General features: G+C 43.6%; 1 protein-coding gene across 9 annotated transcripts in view; it reads right to left on the reverse strand.

Moving 5' to 3' along the window:
* Nucleotides 1-24,674, reverse strand: part of RAD51B (RAD51 paralog B) — a 575,469-nt gene that overhangs the window by 313,561 nt on the left and 237,234 nt on the right. For all 9 annotated transcript variants that reach the window (XM_053281883.1, XM_053281892.1, XM_053281844.1 and 6 more), the window contains exon 8: nucleotides 12,484-12,580. In XM_053281883.1, coding sequence (XP_053137858.1) covers nucleotides 12,484-12,580 — 97 coding nt within the window. The remainder of the gene's footprint in view (nucleotides 1-12,483; nucleotides 12,581-24,674) is intronic.

Below are 24,674 nucleotides of genomic sequence, written 5' to 3' on the forward strand. Positions count from 1 at the left end.
AGAAACGGAGGGTCCACTCCATGGCAAAGTGACCACCACAAGGAATGTGGTCTTCCAGGTAAGTAGACGGAGGTCACATATACCTATTGGTTCAAAGGGTTTGTGTACCAATTGGGTGAGCACTAGGGGAAGGTCCCATGGTGACCTTGAAGGCGGGGGAGGGGACGTGAGCGGCGTGTCAGGGTACAGATTGGTTAGACCATTAAGGAACTTCTTGATGACAGGGTTTGTAAAAGGAGGCTCCATACCCCGTGTTGTAGCATATGCCAATATTGCTGCCAAGTGTATGTGGACCGAAGACATAGAGAGTCCCATAGTTTTCAAATTATTGAAACCAAAGAAGTTAAGGGCAGCATCTGGAGGGGGGGAAGCAGCCATGTTAGAGTGGAGTTCCAAAGTGGCCGAAGCTCTTCCATATAGCCTTAAGGAGTTGGGAGCGATTTTTTCACACCTGCTTCCCCAAGTGTAGGCAAAAGGTGCATGTGTCCACTTTACGTACTTCACTCAGACATAAAAGACAATAAGAGTGGCCGTAAGTCGTAGGCAGTTTAACTCAGCAGCCCAGGCAATGCTTAAAAGCAAGCTTGGTCTTACTCCTGTCTGCCATATACAGTACAACACCTAAGCCAGGTGAATAGTCCAGCAAAGGCTGCTGTTCCTGATCAAGATGTAGACAAACGATAAAAGTATATATGTGGTTTAGGGAAATTAAAAATGAATCCCCCCACTTCTTTTTCTTTGAAGAGAAGGTGGGGGGGACGATGAAAAAACAAAACGCCAAACTACAAAGTCAGAAAGAATTACAGTGTTTAAAAAGAGAAGTTAAAGTAAAATGGAAATAAGAAATAAAGAAGGGGGGTTCCACACAGAGAGTAATGAGAGCCAAGGAGTAGGAACCTCAAGCCAGAGCTGTGTATGCAGTGGCAGACAACAAAGAACTGATGGAAAGAGGGCATGATGTCACCGAGGGGGAGGAGCTCCAACCAAAAATCTAGTCATGAAGAGAGCTTTAGAAGGATCCTGAATGGACTTCAGTGCATGCCTGAAGCCCATTGGTGTGAACAACAGAGACCACAACGGTGAACCTTGTGCTCTACCACTGGGCTATGGGCAGTAGCCACTGTGGAAACTGGGGCAGGGGGCAAGAGTGGAAGGTGGAGTATACTTTTAACTTCCAGTAAAAGCTTCCATCACTATTCCCTGGCGTTCTGTATGTCCAACGAGCTGCATGCCCCACCACTCAGCTGAGCAGTGAGGGCAGGAGTTTTTACTGGAAGTAATCCTATGGCCGCCTCTTAGGACAATGCAGTCTGTATTCAATTTATGGGGAAACCTTGCTGAAAGATCAAATTATTATTCATTAACTGTTGGATTTGAGGCTATAATATGCTCTAGGAAGAATTACAGTCTAGTTCTGTAGGTATAGTCTAGCCAGGCTAGTTCTGTCATGGACAGTGTAAACCACTGTTTTCTTTGAAGCCCAAGCTGTTTAGGGGTGACTCCCTAAACATTTGGACTTAATTTCTTCCTGCCACAAATCTCTAATTTTTAATGGAGTTCTTCTTAGTTATGCATATGCAAGCCATACTTGAAATATGATCTTCTTCCTACTTGCCCGGTACCTATGGAAACTCAATTACTGTTAACAAAACATATTCTTTTCTCTCTATTCTCTTCTATCTATTAAATGAGCATAAATCCCCAGTAACATTAAAGGAGTTTATCTGAAAGGGATACATATAACAGAAGAAATGCTGGATGGTTATATAGTGCTATAGCAAGATGAAATCCAATATTCAAGCCATTAGCAAAAATAGAGTGCTGTCACTTAAATCTACTCAGAATGATAACCAAAACCAGATCTTATATTACCACTACAATATGTTTAATTTCAAACAGCTAATTCCAATGGATTTGCGGCTACAAAAGATCCTTACGATTTGTTAAAAACCATCTAGTAAAACTGGCTATTTGACAAATTATGAATCACTTTATTTCAGAACCTACCTTCATGACGCACAGAGGCAAAGTATTGCTTCCATCAAAAGGAGCTTGCACAAACAAGTTTGCAATAGTTTTTAAAGAGTTTGTGGCTGTAACAACGAAGAGAATGACCCAGCATGTGTCAAAATGTTATTATTCCCTCAAGTGTATTTCCAATTCTAACATGCCAGAACATTTTACTTGAAGTTCATGTGAATTCTTTGGGCTCGGCACTTTCACAAGAATTGGTAAACGTTACTCTGGCTCAGGGTGCACAACTCAAATCACTGAGGATTATTTTTACTAATAGAAGGGCCGTATCGCTATCTACAGAAAAACACTTTCTTTTCAATTTGAACTATTTTCTTTTTAACTCATTCTCTGTGAATGCCTTTTTTTGGTCTCTGAACCACATAGCATACTCTTTTCCCCCTCCCAGCACCATCACAGGTCCCTATGAACTCCTCTCTCTCTCTTAACCTTTTCTCCTTTTTTCAGTCTACCCTATAGGGCACCCACCCCCACTCCACACACACACACTTTTCTCTGGATCCCTATTTCTTCTGTCTTTTTCTGTTTCCAACTCATAAATCTATTTGCAGCTCCATCCCTCTTAATCCTCCTCCTCAGAGCCTTATAGCACTCCCTGTTCTTCTTCTGCATTGTTACAGGTCTCTCAGCACCCATATCTATCATTCCCTTTAATTTGTTTCCGCATCCAACAAGTCTTTCCATACCTTTTCCTCTCCATTACCCTCATTCACCCCATCATTTCCTTCTATAAATCCCCCTTTTCTTCCTCTACTTGTATTGATCGCTCCTCTCTCTGCATCACCAAAAATCTCTTTGGATTTCTGAACTGCACAACATATCTCTGAATTCATGAAGAGGAGGTGCAATGTAGACATAGTGATACACACATTCTCCTGTCCCCACCTCCACTTCTGAGGGGATTTAGTGAGCCACAGATATTCTCACAAAGAGGTTGGAAAGGGCTGCAAAAATAGGCAAAAATAGGCATATAGAATTCCAAAAGAAGGTAACAAATAGTCACAAAGGGAGCTGCAACATGCCCAATGGCCTTGTGTTAATGCAGGCCTGCTCTCTAGCCTTAAACTTGCATCTTGAACTCAGTTGGCTATTTCAGTGATTCACTGCTTGAAATTTTGCTCTACAACCAGAAAAAACAATGGCTAAATGACAATACATATCTAGTTCTCCAGACATTTTCCCCCTGAAGATGACAGATATTTTTTGAAGGTAACATGAGTAACTTGAGCACTGCAAAACTCCATCAAACAGGTGCTATGAACTCTTAGCACAATCCTCTGGCACAAAAATGCATCCATTGGAGGTACTCATGTAAAACACTTTAAAGCTACTGAACTAATAAGAACAGAAATTGTACACTGAGCTGAACACAGATTCTCAAGATGCAATTTGCCCCAAACTCTCATAACTAGTGTGATTCAAGGAATAGGATGTGTTGACTCTGATATTCTTCCTATTTACTAAAGAAGCCTTCAGTGAAGTCCACCTTACCCAAGTGCTGAGAGAGCTGTCAAGTTGTAGCCACGAGGCAGTGCTGTCTAGATCATAAGTGCTGGGGTTCCTTCTGCTGTTGCCTGCCTGCTTTTGCTTCCCCTGTGGGGCTGCAGCCTCAGGTTAACATCTGTGGGAAGTGTGGGCAGGACTGGGACCAGCCCCTGAATGACTCAGCTGTTCCTCAGGGTCACCTGCTCAGTTTGGGGCTTTATAGGAAGGCTCCTTGTGGTGGTGGGCCCGCCACCGGTGGAGTCGCCACCTTTGGGAGAGGGCAAGGGCTAGAGGGCTTCTGTTTAAATAGTTTTAAGCTGTTTTAGACTTGGGTTGAAATTGCTGTAATGTGTTTGGGTTAATCTGAAGATGGGGGGACAGGGTGTGCCTTCGTTGACTATGGGGCAGCCATCCCAGTGGTGGTGGAGAATAGAAGAAGTAATGTTGGCAGGTCAGCAGGGAATTCTAGGGGAAGGGTAGTCAGAAATTTAATAGCGGTCTCCCCTTCCAGCTGTCCTGCCAGCACTTTGACCTCACGGAGCACTGCCAACAACCCACATAGCTTTCCCCTGCTCCTCTGTAATGCCAGGTCGGTCCAAAATAAATCTGAACTCATCCATGATTTGATCATGGATGATGGGGCCGACCTGGTATGTATTACCAAGACTTGGTTGGGGGAGGCTAGTAGTCCAGTTTGGTCCCAGCTTCTCCCTCCAGGATATTCGGTAGAGGACCAGGTGAGGGGACATGGGCGGGGAGGTGGGGTGGCTGTGGTCTATAAGGATAACATCTCCCTTACCAGGGTCCCTGTCAGGGTATAGGCCCTTTTTGAATGAGTGTACTTGAGTTTGGGCACCAGGGATAGATTGGGACTTCTGCTGGTGTACCAATCGCCCCACTGCCCAGCAGAATCACTTACTGAGCTCATGGACTTGGTCGTGGAACTCGCATTGGAGTTTCTCAGACTCTTGGTGCTGGGGGACTTCAATGTTTATTTCAGGACCAATCTGTACGGGGCAGCTCAGGAGTTCATAGCGGCCATGACAACTATGGTCTCTAGATCAACGCATATTGCAGGTCACACACTTGATTTGGTATTTTACTCTGATCAGGGTGGTGTTCGTTGGGTGGGGACTCCTGTGATTTCCCCATTGTCATGGACGGACCACCATCTGGTTAAGGTTGGACTTACAACCACCCACCTCCACAGGGGTGAGGGGCCCATTAGAATGGTCCGCCCGAAGAGGGTATTGGATCCATTAAGATTCCAAGAAGCCTTGGAGGGATTTAATGTTGGCTTTGCTGGTGATCCTGTTGATGCCCTGGTTGAGAATTGGAACAACTTGCTCAACAGGGCAGTAGACACGATTGCTCCCAAGAGTCCCCTCCGACTCGCTTCAAAATTGGCCCCTTGGTATACGGAAGATCTACGGGGGCTGAAGCAGCAAAGTAGGCGACTGGAGCGCAGGTAGAGGAAGACTCGACTTGAATCTGACAGATTGCAACATAGAGCACATCTAAAGATCTATGCTCAGGCAATAAGTGCGGCAAAGAGGCGGTTCTTTTCTGCCCGTATTACCTCTGCGAATTCACGTCCAGTGGAGTTGTTCAGGGTTGTGAGGGGATTAGTATCTCCCCCCACCCGAACCAGAATTTGGAGTCATCAGTTACCTGCTGTGATGTGTTTAAAGAGTTTTTCGCAGATAAAATCTCTCGGATTCGGGCCGACCTAGAAGGAGACTCCACAATTAATTTGATGTCTGAACTGGAGGTGCCCAACGACTCCTCTTATGTGATTCGACTGGATCGGTTTCAGTTTGTGACTCCTGAGGATGTGGACAAGCTGCTTGGAGCGGAGAGGCCTACCACTTGTTCTCTTGACATGGCTTGTTCGATCTAGCAGTGAGGTTGTTGTAAACAGCCTGGTGGATATCATAAATGCTTATCTGAGGGAGGGCAGGATGCCTCCTTGTCTTAAGTAGGCAATTATTAGACCTCTTCTAAAGAAGCCTGCATTAGATCCCTCAGAGTTGAGCAATTATAGGCCTGTTTCCAACCTTCCATGGCTGGTCAAGGTAATTGAGAGAGTGGTGGCCTCTCAGCTCCAGGCAGTCTTGGAGGAAACTGATTATCTAGACCCATTTCAAACCGGCTTTTGGGCAGGCTATGGGAATGGGAACCGCTATGGCTATGGGAACCGCTGGGAGAGATCATCAGGGGATTTGGAGACTGCCTTAGTTGGCTTGATGGATGATCTCCAACTGGCAATTGACAGAGGAAGTCTGACTCTGTTGGTCCTTTTGGATCTCTTGGTGGCTTTCGATACTATTGACCATAGTATCCTTCTGGAACGTCTGAGGGGGTTGGGAGGCACCATTTTACAGTGGTTCCACTCCTACCTCTCGGATAGATTCCAGATGGTGTTGATTGGAGACTGTTGCTCTTCGAAATCTGAGCTTAAGTATGGTGTCCCTCAAGGCTCCATACTTAATCCAATGCTTTTTAACATCTACATGAAACCGCTGGGAGAGATCATCAGGAGATTTGGAGCTGGATGTTACCAGTATGCTGATGACACCCAGATCTACTTCTCCGTGTCAACTTCTTCAGGAGCTGGCATATCCTCCCTAAATGCCTGTCTGGAAGCAGTAATGGGCTGGATGAGGGAGAATAAACTGAAGCTGAATCCAGATAAGACAGAGGTACTTATTGTGCGGAGTCAGGACTCTAGAGACAATTTTGATCTGCCTTTTCTAGATAGGGTCACACTTCCCCAAAAGGAACAGGTTCGCAGTCTGGGAATACTTCTGGATTCACGCCTCTCCTTGGTTTCTCAGGTTGAGGCGATGGCCAGGGGTGCTTTCTATCAGCTCTGGCTGATACGCCAGCTGTGCCCGTTTCTCGAGATCAATGACCTCAAAACTGTGGTACATCTTCTGGTAACCTCCAGACTTGATTTTTGTAATGTGCTCTACATGGGGCTGCCTTTGAATGTAGTCCAGAAACTTCAGTTGGTTCAGGACGCGGCAGCCAGGTTGGTCTCTGGGTCATCCCGGAGAGACCATGTTACTCCTTTACTAATGGAGTTACACTGGCTGCCAATAGGTTTCCGGACAAAATACAAAGCCCTAAACAGCTTAGGCCCTGGGTACCTAAGAGAGCGTCTTCTTCGTTATGAGCTCCACTGCCCCACTGCCCATTGAGGTCATCTGAGGAGGTCCGTCTCCAGTTACCGCCAACTCGTTTGGTGACTACACAGAGACGGGCCTTCTCGGTCGCTGCCCCGAGATTGTGGAATGTGCTCCCTGCTGAGATACGATCCTCCCCATCTCTGGCAATTTTCAAAAAACACCCGAAAACCCTTCTTTTCACCCAAGCTTCCTAAATTGTGGGGGTTTTAATTTCTGGTTTATTTTAAAATTCAAAACCTGATTTCGGGGTTTTTAATCACTGTAATTGTTTAATTGTTGTTTTAAAATGTTTTTAAATTGTTATATTGTGTTTTAATTTGCTTTAGCTCTTTACTGTTTTAATGGTGTGTTTTAATTGTAAACCGCCCTGAGCCATTTTGGAAGGGCATTATACAAATAGAATGAATGAATGAATGAATGAATGAATGAATAAATAAGGAAATTATTTCTAGGTTTTGAAGAAAGGGAAATTGCACAGGTGGAAATTCAGTCCTCACAAATGCACCCTTGGTGCAGAAGTCATTACACTTTTGTATGGCAATGGTATTCTTGAAAAAGAAAATGGTAATTTATTGCTATACGTGCAGTTTAGAAAAACTGTTATCCCACAGTCTGTGCTACACAGAAGCCAAAGAAAATTCAATAAGGTCTAAAACTAGAGCTAACCTACACACTATATAAACAAATAAGGCATTTTCATGCAAACATTTGAAAGCAACATATGGTCAAAAGAGTGTAAGAAGATTGACAGAATTACTTGCATAGCTTCTTTTGCAGATTTGAACAATCTAGAGACTTTGCTCTTGTTTCCAGAAAATGAGAGAATCTTGTTTCAAATGTGACACCATATACAATCTATGTGAATGATAGGCTATGGTCCTGCATTTGGTGAAACTGTTTAAAAGACATAGCATCTTGTGGAAAGGAAGCTCCTGGAAAAAAATTGTTTTTATTCCTATCATTTTACTCATTTCAAGGTAGAGAATGTATTTGTCACCATGTGGACATGTGACAGGGAGCCCTGGATGCACACCTGTATAATATCTGCATTTCCAAACAAGTATTTTTTGGTGCGTGCATACTTTTTTATGTATACATAAAATATTTTAGGCATATATGCGTGGCCCTCTGTTTCAAATTCTGCCAATTTATTTATTGTATGGTATGCACTAATGTTATTTTACTTTTATGAAGAAATCTTTGCCTCAGTAAAACAATTTTTTTTAATCGCAAGTAGTAATAGTTTTTAGAGGTGTGCATGAATTATTTTTTGCTATTCGATTGGACCTCAAATCAAATCAAATGGAAATTTGTGAAAAATTCACGATTTGCCTGTAGGGAACAATGAGGACCTCAAATCATCCCATTGTTCCCCATGGGGGGGTCCTAAAGACACCAAAGTGGGTTGGGTAGTAGGGCATGATGGGTGCTACCTACCACCCAACCCATAAAAGAAATGAGTAATTAATTTTTAAAAAAACTTTCCCCCCAAACCCCATAGAATCTTATGGGGGCTAGGCTAAAAAAAAAAAAATTAAAAATGCCCACTTGCCCATTTCTTTTGTGGGTTGGGTCAGGCGCGTAACAATGATAGGGCAAGGGGAGACAGTTGTCTGGGGGCCCCACTGCCTGGAGGGGCCCCCCAGAGGCACCTCACGTGACTCCCCATTGCCCCCTGCCCAGCCCCAAGGCCCCTCAGCCACTTGCCCTGTTCGCCGTCTCTCCTGCTTGTTCTGCTGGCCGGCAATCGAGCAGCAGACAAGCTGCAAAGAGCTCCTTTTCTGCCGCCTCTCAGCTGATCGGCGGGTGGGCGGGGCTTCCACGGAGGTCTGGTGTAGGCCTCTGTGAAGCCTGAACTCCAGTAGGGCCCAAGCCAGCCAGGAAGGAGGAGGCAGCCAGAGAGGCCTCCACTGTTCTTTGCAGCAGAAGACCCCCTGCTGCCAGGTAGAGTGTGAACTCCTTTTTGTGGTTACCTTCCCCACCCCCACCCCCACCCGGATATATAGGGATCTGCTTGCCATAGGGCTTTGATATGGGGGGGAGGGACTGAGAAGTCTCTATTTATTTATTTTTAAACAGCTTGGAAAATTTGCTGGCTTAAAAAAAACTATCTAAAAAGTCCTATAAGTGGCTTGTTTCATGGCAGAAAATTACAAAAACTTCTGGAAGAAACAGTATTATATTTATTTTATTCATTCATTCATATATTTATAAATGCACTTATGTTCAAGTTGTTTTGCAACCCAGAAGGTCTGAGTGAGAATTGTGAAGCATGTGTGGTGCTTTTATTTTATTTTTCTTGTGTGTGAACTGCTCCCCAATAACTTGCAGGGACTTCAGGGTAAATCTGGCCAACATGTGAATGCAGCACCTCTATTCCAGAGGAGAGGTGTGTTAAAGGGCTTTAAAAGCCTCCTGTGAAAAATCTCCTGGAATCAAACTTGACTGAATTTGTTCAGAATTCTGAGAAAACAAACATAGGCTCACCCTGCATGGTTGAAAGTCTCCTTGGCTAATCTGCAGTGAGGGGCCCATTTTAATCATTCATCTTTCTAGTGTGTTCTAGGCATTAAAAGTAAAACAAATGTATAGTACTCAATGTATATAACTATATATTGTGACGTGTGCGTGTGTGTATTCAGTGAAATGTATTTCCAGGCAGCATACTTATTTTGGAATATCAGACTTAAATCCTTGGGGGCCTGGGGTGTGCGGAGGCCCTGGACTTTGAGTGGGGGGGCCCCATTTTAAAATCTTGTCTCTGGGCCCACTCCAACCTTGCTACGCCCCTGGGTTGGGTGGTAGGTAGCACCCATCATGCCATACCACCCAACTCACTTTGGTGTTCCTATGACCTACCCATGGGAAACAATTGAGTGTTTCGAGTTCCCCATTGTTCCCTATGGCTGAATCACTCAAATCAATTCACGGTTGATTCATTGAACCAGCCGGCTTAGCCACTGTTTTGATTAATCATTTCAAGGATTTTGCTAATTGTTATGAGCTTGAAACAAATCACAAAATCCATTTTGTGCACACCTCTAACCTACCTCACAGAGTTGTTGTGAGGATAAACATTACTATGTACACCAGCCTTGGCTCCTTGGGGGAAGAGCAGGATATTTATTTATCATATTTCTATACCGCCTGATGCAAACATGTCTAGTTGGTGTACAAATTAAAAACACATCAAATATTAAAACAGTATAAAACAGTTAAAATTCACAAATCTAATAAAATAAGATCACAAATAAAACACATTAGATTTAAATTTTTTCATTTAAAAGCCTGAGAAAACAAGTACATCTTGAGGGTCTTTCTGAAATCAAACAGAGATGGGGATGCTCATCAAGGAGCATATTCCAGAGATGCGGATGCTCATCAAGGAGCATATTCCAAAGCCATGGGGCAGCCACAGAGAAGGCCTGGTCCCGAGTTGCCACCAAACAAGTTGGCAACAACCATAACTTGACCTCTCCAGATGATCTTAATAGGTGATAGGGTTCATGACAAAGAAGGCACTCTCTTAAATACCCTAGACCCAAGCCGTTAAAGTGCTTTATAGGTAATAACGAGCATTTCACATGGAAACATATCGGCAGCTATATAAGATATAAATGTAAAAACAAACAAAATTTGTTTGTTTATTATAATAAAAAATACAATATATTTTATAAAATAATCAAAAACACAACAATCAGCAATATTAAAAACATCATAAAACAATTAAAACAGAAGAAAAATGATAAATAAATGTCTATCAAAATAAAAAGATTTTCAGCAGCCATCTAAATGTGGGAAGAGAGGGAGATTATTGGCTGTCTCCAGAGAGGAAATTCTGAAACTGTAGCACCAGTGTTGAGAAGGTCCTTTCCCTGGTATTGGCTAACTGAATTTCTGAAGGATAAGCCTCCAAAGCTAATCTTAGGGCTCAGTAATTAGGCAAGTGTTACTGAGGCCAGATCTGCTTTCTCAAGGTAAGACTGCAGCTGACAAAAGGTGCTCCTAGCTATAGACACCATGTGGGTTTTTCAAAGACAACACTGGCTCCAGGAGCATCTGTAAGTTACATATGTGATTGTTCAAAGAGAGTGCAACCACATCTAGGAGAGGTTGTAGACCCACATAAACAGAGTCCCCAACCAACAACACATCCATCTTGTCTGAAATAAGTTTCTGCATGTTTGCCTTCCTCTACTTCAGAATGATCTCAGACTCTGATTTAGGGTTTCCATCACCTTGCTAGGATCATAAGATAGATATCTGAAGTAGAACTGTATGATCAATGCAATGATGAAATTTTAGCCCAATCTCCAGATATCCTCTCTCGGTTGTTAATACAAGTAATAAAAATCACAGGGGACAAGATGGATCCTTGTGGAACCCTGCAAGCCAAAGGTCATGGAGTGCAACAGAGGTTCTCCCAGAACCATCTTCTGGGAATGGCCCTCCAGGAAGATCAAAGCCACTGAAACAGTAGCAGCTAGTTAGGGCAGCGCTGGGGGAGTAGCAAGAGGCACCTTTAAAAAAAACCCAGCAGGTGCTTATCAGCATTAGGGCATCACCTGCAAGCAGCTGCACTCCACCCAAAATCCCATGCAGGTTGGAGACATGGTCCTGGCCTCTGCACATGCATGGAGCCTCTGTGCATGTGTAGAGGCCAGGGCCACGCTGCCACCCTGCACAGGATTCTCAGGGGAGCAATGCTGCTTGAGGCAGCTTGCAGGTGCTGCCCTAATGCTCGTAAGAATCTGCTGATTTATTTGTAAAGGCGCCTCTCGCTGACCCCCCGCCGCTGAACTCCCCAGCTGCTACTGTATTGAAATAGGATGCCTCTCAGTCCTATCCTGGCAAAACAACTCAGAAGGATACGGATTGAACAATGGTATAGAAAGCTGTTGAGAAGTCTTAGAAGAATCAACAAGGTTAAACACCCCAATCCATCTCCCAGTGTAGGTCATCCGCAAGGACAACCAAATAAGTGTCAGCCATCAAACCAGGCCAGAATCCATACTGCATAAGTAATTAACTTGAAAGTTGCTTTTAATTCTACCTTTGACTCTCATCATTTCACTTTGCACCAGTTTTACAAAAGGCATATTGTAAGGGTAAAATCTGTAAAGGACTTAGATAGTAAAGCAATTGGATACTATAGTGATAGGAGCACATGCTTAGATAGATGATATTGTCCCAGTTGCATCATTTCCATTTCCTTATCAGATGCAGGTTTAACAAAATCAGGCTGTGTTACATCAGACACAGGTTTCAATAGCATAATGTAGTATTCAGATCTGCACTTTGCTACACTACATTTGAAAACAGAAGAACAGATGGTTCAAGATGCACAAGTGAATATTTGTTCTTTTTCCAACAGAGCCAAGCTGTTTTTTCTTTTGAATGCCTGGTTTTGTCATAGCACATTAGATCAATGGAATGGTCTAACTAGCTAGTCTCTTAATTATCTTGCCTCTCTAACTAAGAGGGGTAGCTCTGTAATTCACCAAGTCATTAGGTGTTTGGTAATATTTGTACAAATGTACACAAACAAATAGATGAAGACTCCTTCCATGATCTCAGGACATAGACTTTGACCTTTTATCTAATACCACTCTTAAACAATGAAGGGGAGAAAAGTCGCAAAAGGGCTTTGAACTCTAGCTACATTTTATACCAACCACATCTATGTTGCCCCTTAAATATGAAGAGAACTGCGAGTGGCAGTAGAGATTTGTGTCAGAGTCAAGTTTCAACTATAATAAAAAGGATTGCTTACCTTCAGACAGGAACAAGTCATCAGCTGGAGACAGCGGGTCTGCCTGTACAGCAAAGCCATCGCTCAACCACGTGGTAATCTGATTCGTCAAGATAACCTATAAACAGACACGGAGAAGGAAAAGGTATTAGAATTACCAGAACACAGACACAGAAATAGCTCAGAGAATAAATGGAATGTATAGACAGACAGGCAACCCTCACCACTCATCCTTATTTTCAACAATTTCACCTCCTTCCTGGAAAAATTGGATCAACTATAGTAGCATCTTAATAGGATACTACAGAGAAGCCTTTCAAGATTACACTGGGGCTTCACATTACATCTCAGGTATAAAGAAAGGGATGTCTTTGTCGGTAGTATCAAGAGGAAAAATTAATCTTGCTTACATTAACATATATTGAAAGTATGCATCATTTCTAAGAAAAATTAGATTAGAGGAGAACTTACAATATTTTAATGGTTAAGGGGTCTATAACAGTGAAAGTTCAGTATTTCTCAAACAGTGGGATACTACCCCTCCAGGACTGCTGAAAGGGCAGTGGGGGGCAGGGAAGGAGAACCAGATAGATATACTATATGAGATTATCAGACTGACATGGTGTAGAATAATAGGGTGATATGAAATTTTTTAAAAATGTGAGAAATATTGAAATAGACTGAGTGAATTTGATGAAGTTATATCGGCCATCTTAGCAATACAAATTCATGCTCTGTAGAGCCCATGAGATAAGATGATGTTGCTTGTCCCAGTCACGGCTATCCTGGCAATGAAATATGACCAGAGCTATCTTCACCCAAATGTTTATAGTTGGGCTAGGCAGTTTGGAGCACCCAATCTTTCATCCATATAGTCTGTTCAACGTAAACTGATTCCATCAAGATCAATCAGGATTCAGACCAGGAGCTTTCTAATCCATGCACCAACGTCCCTTGTGGCGAGTCCACAAAGCTGCAGAGTGGAGAAAGATAATCTCCAAAACTCCAGCATGACTCCACTGCCACCAGCCTAGGCAACTCACATTGTTCCTCCTAGTTTACCCTACCTACCCTGCCTCGCTAATTTGCCTGCTGTGTCCATTCCTTGAAGAGAATGATCTCAAAACAGTGGAGCATCAGCTGATAACCTCCAGGCTTGACTACTGCAATGTGCTCTACGCAGGGCTACCTTTGTACGTAGTTCAGAAACTTCAGTTAGTTCAAATTGCAGCAGCCAGATTGGTCTCTGGGGCAACCTGGAGAGACCATATTATGCCTGTTTTAAATCGGTTGCACTGGCTACTGATATGTTTCCGGGCAAAATACAAAGTGCTGTTATTTACCTTTAAAGCCCTGAATGGCTTGACTCCAGGCGACCTTATAGAGCACCTTCTTCTGTATGATCACAATCACACATTGCGGTTATCTGGAGAGGTCCATCTCCAGTTACCACCAGTGGTCCCTCTAATTTTTTTCCATCTCTGTGTGGAATGAGTTTTGTTCTGGATGGCAATATGAAGGCAGTGTGTGCGCACCTGCATTCAGAATGGGGCCTTCCTGATTCAACCTGAGCGGGATCTAAAATGAACTGAGCGGACTTCCAAAAACTTGTGAGCGTGCACACGCCTTAGAAGGACCATTGGTTACCATCAGTACATCTGGTGGCGACTCGGAAATGGAACTTCTCTGTAGCTGCTCCTGTCCTATGGAATCCCGGCAGATATCCACAGTTTAGGCTCGATGTTGGCCTTTAAGAGAATCCTAAAGACTTACTGGTTTGGCCTGGCCTTCCAAGATTTTTAAATTGTTTTAAGTATTTTAATTGGTTTTAAATTGTGTTGAAATTGTTTTTATATTGTTTTAAGTAGTGTGTTTTAAATGATGTTTGTTTTTATGTTTTTTTAAAACCAGTTATACACCGCCCAGAGCCCCAGATGGGGCAGTTTATAAATGTAATAAGTAAGTAAATGCTGAGGCCTGGGCAAATGTCATGACTTTGGTGCTTGTATGTCTTCTTAACAGCACACGAAGTATCTCTGCCTGTCTAGCCCATTTGCATCTCCAATATGTCCCTGTTTGCCTGCTCCCCTCCTCTGGTGACACTTTCCTATTTTACCTGACTCCTGCTTACATCCTTGAATCAGGACCGGCTTCTGCAAAACTTGGTGAGGTGGGATGGAAGAGAGGACAGTTCAACATTTCATGCATATGCTTCCAGCTAAGTTTTTGGGTTGCCCAGAAGATATAGAGTGCCTGGCATCATTTAAGACCAAACAGGGAAAGTTATCCTTCATTTCATTTTGTAAGGGAACAGCTACCTTTATAATCTTGTTTCAACTTCAGCAATTTCAAATCAGTGTTTTGATTGCATGCCAGCTTTAATGCTCCAACATATCACAGATGCAGACATTCATCCATCCTTTGAATCATTGATACAAGATATATGTTTGCTCCCTAGTGACAGATCAGAACAAGTTTATTCCCTCAAAGCCAAGGTGGCTGACCTGGAGAAGCTCAGGGAGGCAGAAAGGTGTGTGTGGATGAGACCCTCAGAGATGTGATAGAGGCATCACACTTCCAGGCTGACATCTGCTCTGCTGACATGGAGAATGAAGGACTCAGAGAAGAAGAACATCAGTCTGAGGAAGAGGGAAACACCCTCTTAGCAGGGATCCCTTCCTTGGGTGATGCACCCATATCCTTTTGCACCGAGGATACTCCTCCAGGGGGTGGGGGCTTCCTAGTAGTGGGTGATTCGATCATTAGGGGCACAGAGAGATGGGTCTGTGACCCATGTGTAGTCTGCACAGTGACTTCCCTAACTGGTGCGAAGGTTGCAGACCCCACGGAGCATCTTGATAGGCTGTTAGTCAGTGCTGGGGAAGAGTCGGCATTCGTGGTGCATGTCAGCACCAGTGGTGTTGGGAAATGCAGTCGGGAGGTCCTGGGAGCTAAAAGTGGGCTGCTAGGCAGCATACTGAAAACCAGGACCTCCAGGGTAGCATTCTCTTAAGAGCTACCTGTTTGACACGCAGGGAAGCGAGACAGGCAGAGTTGATGAGATGGTGGTGCTGGGAAGAGGGGTTTAGATTTGTTAGGCACTTGGATACATTTTGGGGCAAGTGAAGCCTGAACAAGAGGGACGGACTGCACTTGAACCAAGATGGAACCAGACAGCTGGTGCTTAAAAACAAAAAGGTCGCAGAGCAGCTTTTAAAATGACACCTGGGGGATTGCCAACAAAACTGGGTGGTATCTGGTTTGGCAAGCAAAATCCAAAATCGCCTAAGGCTCAAGGGTGCAAACATTTTGGATAAACCAGAAGGGGACAGAGTGGAATCAGGATTAGATCAGAAGGAAACATATAACAGCTGGTCAAAAAGGTCAAATGAAGTTAAGGGAGATAGATAGCACACGCCAATGTCAGGTAAGATAATCAGCATATAGGTGTCTATATACCAATGCCAGAAGCCTCCAAGTGAAGATGGGAGAGCTGGAGTGCTTGGTCACTAATGAAAACATAGATATAGTGGGCATAACAGAAACCTGGTGGAACGGTGAATACCAGTTGGACACAGTTCTTCCTGGATATAAACTCTACAGAAGGGACAGGGAGGGAGGATTGATGGTGGAGTAGCACTGTATATTGAAGGAAGGATAGAATCCAACAAGCTAGAAAACCTAGGACCACCAGAGCCCTCCACAGAATCATTATGGGTGACAATCCAAGGACTGAAAGGAAATGTGTTATTGGGGATATGCTATCGCCCTCTGGATCAAAACACTGAGAGTGCCCTGGAGTTGGAGAAGCAAATAAGAGAGGCATCAAAAAGAGACAGAGTGGTAATAATGGGTGACTTCAATTACCCACACATAGACTGGGTAAATTCACATTCAGGTAGTGAAAAAGAGGCCAGATTTCTAGACATGCTAAATGACTGTGCCTTAGAACAGTCATGGAACCAACCAGAGAGATGGGGACCTGGACTTAATTCTGAGTGGCACCCAGGACCTGATGCAAGATGCCAGAGTTGTGGAACCACTGGGGAACACTGATCATATTGTGATCCAATTCAGATTATATGCGAGTAGAGCATTGCCAAGGAAGTCCAACACTGATGCGAGGAAACTTCTCAAAAATGAGGGGACTGGTAAAAAAGAAGCTGAAAGGGAAAGTCGGGAGGGTCAAATCACTTCAGACAGCATGGCACTTATTTAAAATCACAATAATAGAGGTTCCTTTGAAATGTTTACAAGTATAACCCAGTTCAGGAGGACGCCAGAGTGGCTAACAAGAAGCTATAAAAGGGAAGAAGACTTCATACAGAAAGTGGAAGTCCTGCCCAAATGAAGAAAACGGGAAAGAACATAAACTCTTGCAAAAGAAATGCAAAGAGACAATAAGAGATTCAAAAGGAGAGTTCGAGAAGCATATAGCTAGAAGTCTCAAGGGGAATAACAAAAACTTCTTTAAACATATCAGCAGCAGAAAACCTGCCAGGGAGGCAGTCAGACCAGATGATGAGGGCATGAAAGGGATCACTGAGGAGGATAAGGAGATTGCAAAGAAGCTGAATGAATTCTTTGCATATGTCTTTATGGTAGAGAATACTGACTATATACAGAACTGAGCTTCTTAGGCTTAAAGGCTGAAGAACTGGGTCAATTTGAGGTGAAGAGAGAGGATATTCTAAATTGTCTTGAAAAACTAAAAATTAATCTTCAAGGCCAGATGGCATCCACCAAAGAGTTCTGAAGGAACTCAAATGTGAAATTGCTGGTTTTCTAGCAAAAATATGTAACGTCCCTACAGTCAGGCTCTGTACCAGAGGACTGAAAAGCTACTAATGTAACTCCAGTTTTCAAAAAGGGATCCAGGGGGGTTCCTGGGAAATTACAGGCCAGTTAACTTAACTTCTGTGCTTGGTAAATTGATGGAAAGCTTACTTAAGGACAAAATTGTTAAACACATGGACGAATCGGCCTTGCTGAAGGAGAACCAGCATGGCTTGGTCTTGGTCTCCTTGGTCTTGAAGGAGAACCAGCATGCCTTGGTCATGGCTTGTAACCAGCATGGCTTGGACAAGTCTTGCCTCACTAACCTTTGGAGTTCTTTGAGAGCGTCAACAGACATATGGATAAAGGTGACATAGTATTCTTGGATTTCCAAAAAGCTTTTGACAAAGTTCCCCGCCAGAGGCTCTTGAGTAAACTTTGCAGTCATGGAATAAGGGGCCAGGTTCCTGTGTGGATTGGTAACTGGTTGAAGGACAGGAAACAGACGGTAGGAATAATTGGACAGTTATCTAAATGGAGGGAAGTAAGAGGTGGGGTCCCCAGGGATCTGTACTGGGATCAGTGCTCTTTAATTTGTTCATAAATGATCTAGAAGTTGGGATAAGCAGTGAAATGGCCAAATTTGCAGATGACACCAAACTATTTAGGGTAATAAAATCCACAAACAGATTGAGAGGATCTCCAAAAGCATCTCTCCAAACTGGGTGTGTGGGCAACAAAATGCCAAATGCAGTTCAATGTAAGCAAGTGTAAAGTGATGCATAGAGGGGCAAAAAACCCCAACTTCACATATATGCTGATGGGATCTGAGCTGTTGGTGACTGACTTGGGGTCATGGTGGACAGTTGTTGAAAATCTCGACTCAGTGTGTGGCAGTGGTGAGTAAGTCAAATTCCATGCTAGGGATCACTATGAAAGAGATTGGAAATAAGAATGCTAGTATTATAATGCCCTTATACAAATCTATGGTGCAACCACATCTGGAGTATTACGTACAGTTCTGGTCATCATATCTTAATAAGGATATTGTAGAACTTGAAAAGGTGCAGAAGAGGGCAACCGAGATTATCATGGGCCTGGAGCACCATACTTATGAGATTAGGATACAGCATCTGGGGCTCTTTACTATGAAAAAGATGTGACTACGGGGAGAGATAATAGAAATATACTGTATGAAATTATGCATGGAGCAGAGAGAGTAGACAGAGAACATTTTTTCTCCCTCTCTCACAACACTAAAACCAGGGGCAATCCTATGAAACTGAACATTGAGAGTTTTAAGACCAACAAAAGAAAGTACTTTTTCACATAATGCATAATTAATCTATGGGATTCTCTGCCATGGGATGTGGTGCTGGCCACTAGCTTGGATGGTTTTAGAAAGGGCTTAGACAAATTCATGGAGGACAGGTCTATCAATGGCTACTAGTTTGGTGGCTATAGGCCACCACTAGCCTCAGAAGCAGGATGCCTCTCAATACCAGTTGCAGGGGTGCAACAGCAGGAGAGAGGGCATGCTTGTGGGCTTCCCAGAGGCATCTGGTGGGCCACTGTGAGAAACAGGATGCTAGACTTAAACAAGCCTTGGGCCTGATCCAGCAGGGCTGTTCTTATGATCTAACTTAGGACCACCCCTTATAACTGCCACTGTCCTCACCAAATATTTTCATATTTGAGTTACGATAAGGGAAAACAGGGCTACTCCAATCAAAATTGTTCCTTTGATAAAGCATTGACAACTATGAAATTGCATGTAGTGCAGTTCCTGAATTAAATGGGATTTTAGAGCATGCAAGTTATCATTAATCATCAGATACCCACAGAATGATCTATAAAAAGACAGGACAGAAATCTCAGCAGATCAATCAGAATGTAGAAGCCCTGATTTTATCAAAACTTCCCTACTCAACATCATATTGAACATAGCCCAAAAAAGTGATCTCAAGAGATGACTCTCTGCATCTTCCTTTTCTGTCAGAAAACCTTCTTTCTCTTCTTGAGAGTCAAATAGAGCTGCCACAGATGTCTCAAATTCCGATCAGGTTTTGCTAGGAGGAACACCATAGATTTGTATAATAGAATATAATATTTGCAGTTTTATTATTAATATTTTTCCTAATGATCCTGTGCATAGAATTTGCCTTTAAAAAAATTGATGCTGCATATTGGGTTGATTTTTCATTGATCTCTCCACCATTGATCTCTTTCCTGGTTAGTCACTAACAGTACAGGAACATCTCTTCCTGAGAGTCAAATAGAGTTGCCATCAGTGGATATACTAAGTAGGGATGTTTTGCCTCCGTGTTAATCTCTTTACTTTTATTGACATTAAACCTTATTTGCCATTTTGCATCATCCAGTTTGATGCAAAATCTGTTTTGATTTTTATCCTGAATAGAATGGTGTCATCTACAAACCTGGCCATCTTGCTGCTTACCCCTAACTCCAGGTCATTTATGAAAATGTTAGAATACAGATCCTTAGAGGACCCAATTATTACTACCATCTATTCTGAAAATTATCCATTTATTCCTACTCAACACTCTCTGTTCTTTAATGAGTCAACAGCCCACAAAAGGACTGGTTTTCTTATTCCATGACTTCTAACTTTCCTTAAGAGCCTTTGGTGAGGGACTTTGTCAAAGGACTTTTGCGAATCCAAGGTCAAATGGATCACTTATATCCACCTGCCTGCTAACATTCTCAACAGATGGCACTTAAAATATGTGTAAATTGCCATCTTTTTTCAGCTTTATATGTGTTTCTGAGCTCCTCCAGGCTTAGATGCTGTGCTGTGACAGAGAGAGGGAGTCAAACTGGCCCATTCCCAGCCCACATACTTCTTCCTGCCTACTCTCCTTTCCTTCCCAATCTAATGTTGTCCAGGAGGACATGGATGTGACCAGCTGCCTCCCTTCCTCAAATGTTCATGCATCTGCCATCTTGGATTGGGATAGATGACATCATCACAAACTATGCAATTGAGGTTTCCCTTGTGCCCCTACAGCTGTAGCAAATTTGGTTCAGAATGGTTAGGTGGTTCAAATGTTAGCCCACTTGCGCCTCAAATGTTTAAGCATCCACCATCTTGAATTGGAGTGGATGATGTCATCACAAACTACACCACTGAGGTGTCACTGTGTGTCACTCACTGCAACTGTACCTAATTTGGTTCAAATTGGTTAGAAAGTCCACAAGTTAGCCGATTTGCACCTCAAACATTCATACATCCACTATTTTGGAATGGTAGATGACCTCATCACAAACTACATCATTGGGGCATCTCTATGTGTCCCTACAGCTGCAGCAAATTTGGTTCAAATTGGTTGCGCAGTTCACAAGTTAGCCTACTTGCACCTCAAATGTTTATTCATCCACAATTTTGAATAGGGGTGGATGATATCATCACAAACTACGCCGTTGATATGTCCCTGTGTGTCCCTACAACTGTACCTGATTTGGTTCATATTGGTCCAGGTGTTGTAAAGTTGATAGGTGGCGGGGACACACACGGACACAAGGAAGGACGGGTGATCTTGTAAGCCTACTGGAAAGTAGGCTAAAAGCACATAATAAAACAAGTTGTTCTAGTAAGAACTGATCAGCCTAATTTTCTTTCACTGTCTCTACAAGTGGACTATATTTGGTTCAAATCGAGGTCCACAAATTAGTTCTCTTGCACCTCAAATGTTCATGCATCCGCCATATTTGATCAGGGTGGATGACATCATTACAAACTACACCATTGAGGTGTCCCTGTGTGTCACTCACTATAACTGTACCAAATTTGGTTTAAATTGGTTAGACAGCCCACAAATTAGTCCACTTGCACCTCAGATGTTTGTGCAACCGTCATCTTGAATTGGAGTGGATTGCAACATCACACACCACACCATTTGGGCATCCTTATGTGTCCCTGTAGCAAATTTGGTCCAAATCGGTTAGGCGGTTCACAAGTTAGCCCACTTGCATCTCAAAAGTTTACAAGTCCGCCATCTTGGATCGGGGTGGATGACATCATCACACACACACACACACACACACACACACACACACACACACCCCCAGGTGATCTCATAAGCCTACTGGAAAGTAGGCTAACAATTAAAATTAAAAAACCATTTAAATCAGATTAAAATTAAAACTAGTTATAATTCAAAGCCAGGCTAAAAAGATGGGTCTAAGGCTCTCCTGAAGGCCTCTAAGGAAGATAATGCATTTATATTCCCGGGGTGCATGTTCCACAACCCAGGGGAAACAACTGAGAAGGCCCAATTTCAGGTAGCCACCAGATGAACTGGTGGCACCCAAAGATGGACCCCTTCTGATGATCTTAATGAACAGTGGGCATCTTGTAGAGTAAGGCGCTATCTCAGGTAACCTGGACTTAAGCCATTCAAAGCTTTAACGGTAATAACCAGCACTTTATACTTTGCCTAGAAACATATCAGCAGCCAATGCAATTGTTTAAGAACAGGCATAATGTGGTCTCTCCGGGATACCCCAGAGACCAAACTGGCTGATACATTTTGAACTAACTGAAGTTTCTGAACTACATATAAAGGCAGCCCTACATAGAGCACACAGTAGTTTAACCTGGAGGTTACCAGCTTGTGTACCACTCTTTTCAGGTAATCCCCCTCAAGAAACAGGCAGAGTTATCAACTCAATCGCAGCTGGTAAATAGTGCTCCTGGCCACAGCCTCAACCTGAGACACCAGGGTGAGACCCGAGTCCAAGAGCACTCCCAAGCTACAAACCTGTTCTGGGGGGGGGGGGGGGGCTCAACCAGAACAGGAAGTTCTATCCCATCTCTGTCTTGCTTGGATTCAGGTTCAGTTTCTTCTCCCTCATCCAGCCCATTACTGCCTGTAGGCAGGCATTTAAGGGGCTAACACCATTTCCTGATATTGATGACAAGGAGATATAGATTTGGATGCCATCAGCATATTGATAATAGCCAGCACCAACCCCTGATGACCTCACCCAGAGGTTTCATGTAGATGCTAAAAAGCACTGGTGACAGAAGGGAGCCCTTGTAATATGTACCTATATTACAAGGATAATTACAATGTACACAAATAAAATTGGTCTAATGGGTACAAGATCAGTGGATTTAGCTTTGAAGCAGATTCCAAACACCACTATATATCAATCTCAGATTCAAAACCATAAAGCAGACTTCATGGGAACAGAAACATGAAGAAAGAGCAAAAAATGATGTGAATGCAGGCAACAGAATACATTTCAGATTAATGTACATGTGCATGCATAAAGTTCCACATTGTGGCACAGCGGAATGTTTGTACTGGCAGACATTCTCACTGACTACATTATTTACAAATGTCAAAAGAACCCATGAGTGATGTGGTCATCCCAGATTTGATCCAAAATAAACCCTGTACTGTGCCATCTTGTGCTCTTTGTTTATGACAAGGAGATGATTTTTTTTAAAGTAACTGCATTACATTGAATATTTTCTTTTAAAAGACAAAGTACTGTAATTCATAGACACTTCAGTGCAAAAAGCTGATTCTACCTGTTTACAAATACAAAGAACCATATATCATCACAAGTGGAAACCTGCAAGAAGATGAAGATGGCTATGTGTCTCCGGTACCTTCTTTGTACCATATACTCTACTTTTTTATCTTTCGCTTCCTTTTTCTTTCCCTTTCCCCAACTTCTGTAATACAGTTGGTTGCTCATGCTTATATATAGAACGTTTGTGTACACACACACACACACACACACACACACACACACACACGTTGCTGCACTGGACACAACCTGAACCCACAGGCTGCACAAAAGGGTGTAGACACAGGAGCCACCCACGATGCCATTCACTGCTCATAATGCAGGAGCTTTTTGTCTCCTTCAGTTGACTTGGTGCAGTGCTGCTTTCCTCCTTCCTTTGATAATCTAAAAGCCTGAAACTGTCTTGGATGAGCAGAACTAGGGATGGCAGCTGACCACATACAGATATTGGCAAGAGCTCTCCAAGGAACACCCAGAGACTGATTCTGCCCCTTCACAGAGTGTTGGGGAAGAGTGGGGAAAATCAAGCTTGAGTGGCCACAGAGTATTCCAGTGCAGATTGAGAAAGTATAGGACAGGCAGAACTGCCCAGGGGTGCCCAACTGTAGAGACATGTTCCTTCCCCCACCAACAACTGCAGTGCCTTCCATCTCCAGTGGCAGTTCCTCCAAAGTTGCATACTCATTTTATTTAGGATATGTTCTGCAATTCTATAAAGCAATTTTCCTATTTAAAAATATGCAAAATATCTATATAATCTTCTATAAAATTAATTCTCTTAGCCGGCATGTGTGGGGATGCATGGGGGGAGAGCTGTGGGGGCAGAGCGAGCGAGCGGGAGAGCTGTGGGGGGAGAGTGAGCGGGAGAGCTGTGGGGGGGAGAGCGAGCGGGAGAGTTGTGGGGTGAGAGAGCGAGCGAGAGAGTTGTGGGGGGGAGAGCGAGCGACAGAGCTGTGGGGGGGAGAACGAGCGAGAGAGCTGTGGGGGGAGAGCGAGCGAGAGAGCTGTGGGTGAGAGAGAGAGAGAGAGTTGTGGGGTGAGAGAGCGAGCGAGAGAGTTGTGGGGTGAGAGAGCGAGCGAGAGAGTTGTGGGGTGAGAGAGCGAGCGAGAGAGCTGTGGGGTGAGAGCGCGAGCGAGAGAGCTGTGGGGGGAGATAGCGAGTGAGAGAGCTGTGGGGGGAGATAGCGAGTGAGAGAGCTGTGGGGGGAGATAGCGAGTGAGAGAGCTGTGGGGGAGAGGTGGGGAGGGAAAGCGAGCAACAAACTAGCGGCACAGATGCTATGTGTTGGGTCTGCTAATTGTAGACTAAAAGTAATAAAACGCATTAAAACAGCAAAAAACATCATGAGCAGCCACTGCAAGTCACCACTAAAAGCAATAGTTTCAAGAAGGCTTAGAAGAATAAAAATATTTTCAGATGCCTAAAGGGCAATAGCATAGTTGCAATAGCATACTCCCAGAGCAATACACAAGCAGGGTGCCACAACCAAGAAGACCTCTCTCATAAGAACATAAGAACAGCCCTGCTGGATCAGGCCCAAGGCCCATCTAGTCCAGCATCCTGTTTCGCACAGTGGCCCACCAGATGCCGCTGAAAGCCACAGACAGGAGTTGAGGGCGTACCCTCTCTCCTGCCATTACTCCCCTGCAACTGGTACTCAGAGGCATCCTGCCTTTGAGGCTGGAGGTGACCCACAGCCCGCCGACTAGTAGCCATTGATAGACCTCTCCTCCATGAAGTTATCCAAACCCCTCTTAAAGCCATCCAGGTTGTTGGCTGTCAGCACATCCTGTGGCAGAGAGTTCCACAAGTGGATCATGCGTTGTGTGAAAAAGTACTTCCATTTGTTGGTCCTAGACCTCCTGGCAATTAA

Source organism: Hemicordylus capensis, chromosome 1 (genome assembly GCF_027244095.1).
Source record: "Hemicordylus capensis ecotype Gifberg chromosome 1, rHemCap1.1.pri, whole genome shotgun sequence".
In the NCBI taxonomy this organism is placed as follows: domain Eukaryota; kingdom Metazoa; phylum Chordata; class Lepidosauria; order Squamata; family Cordylidae; genus Hemicordylus; species Hemicordylus capensis.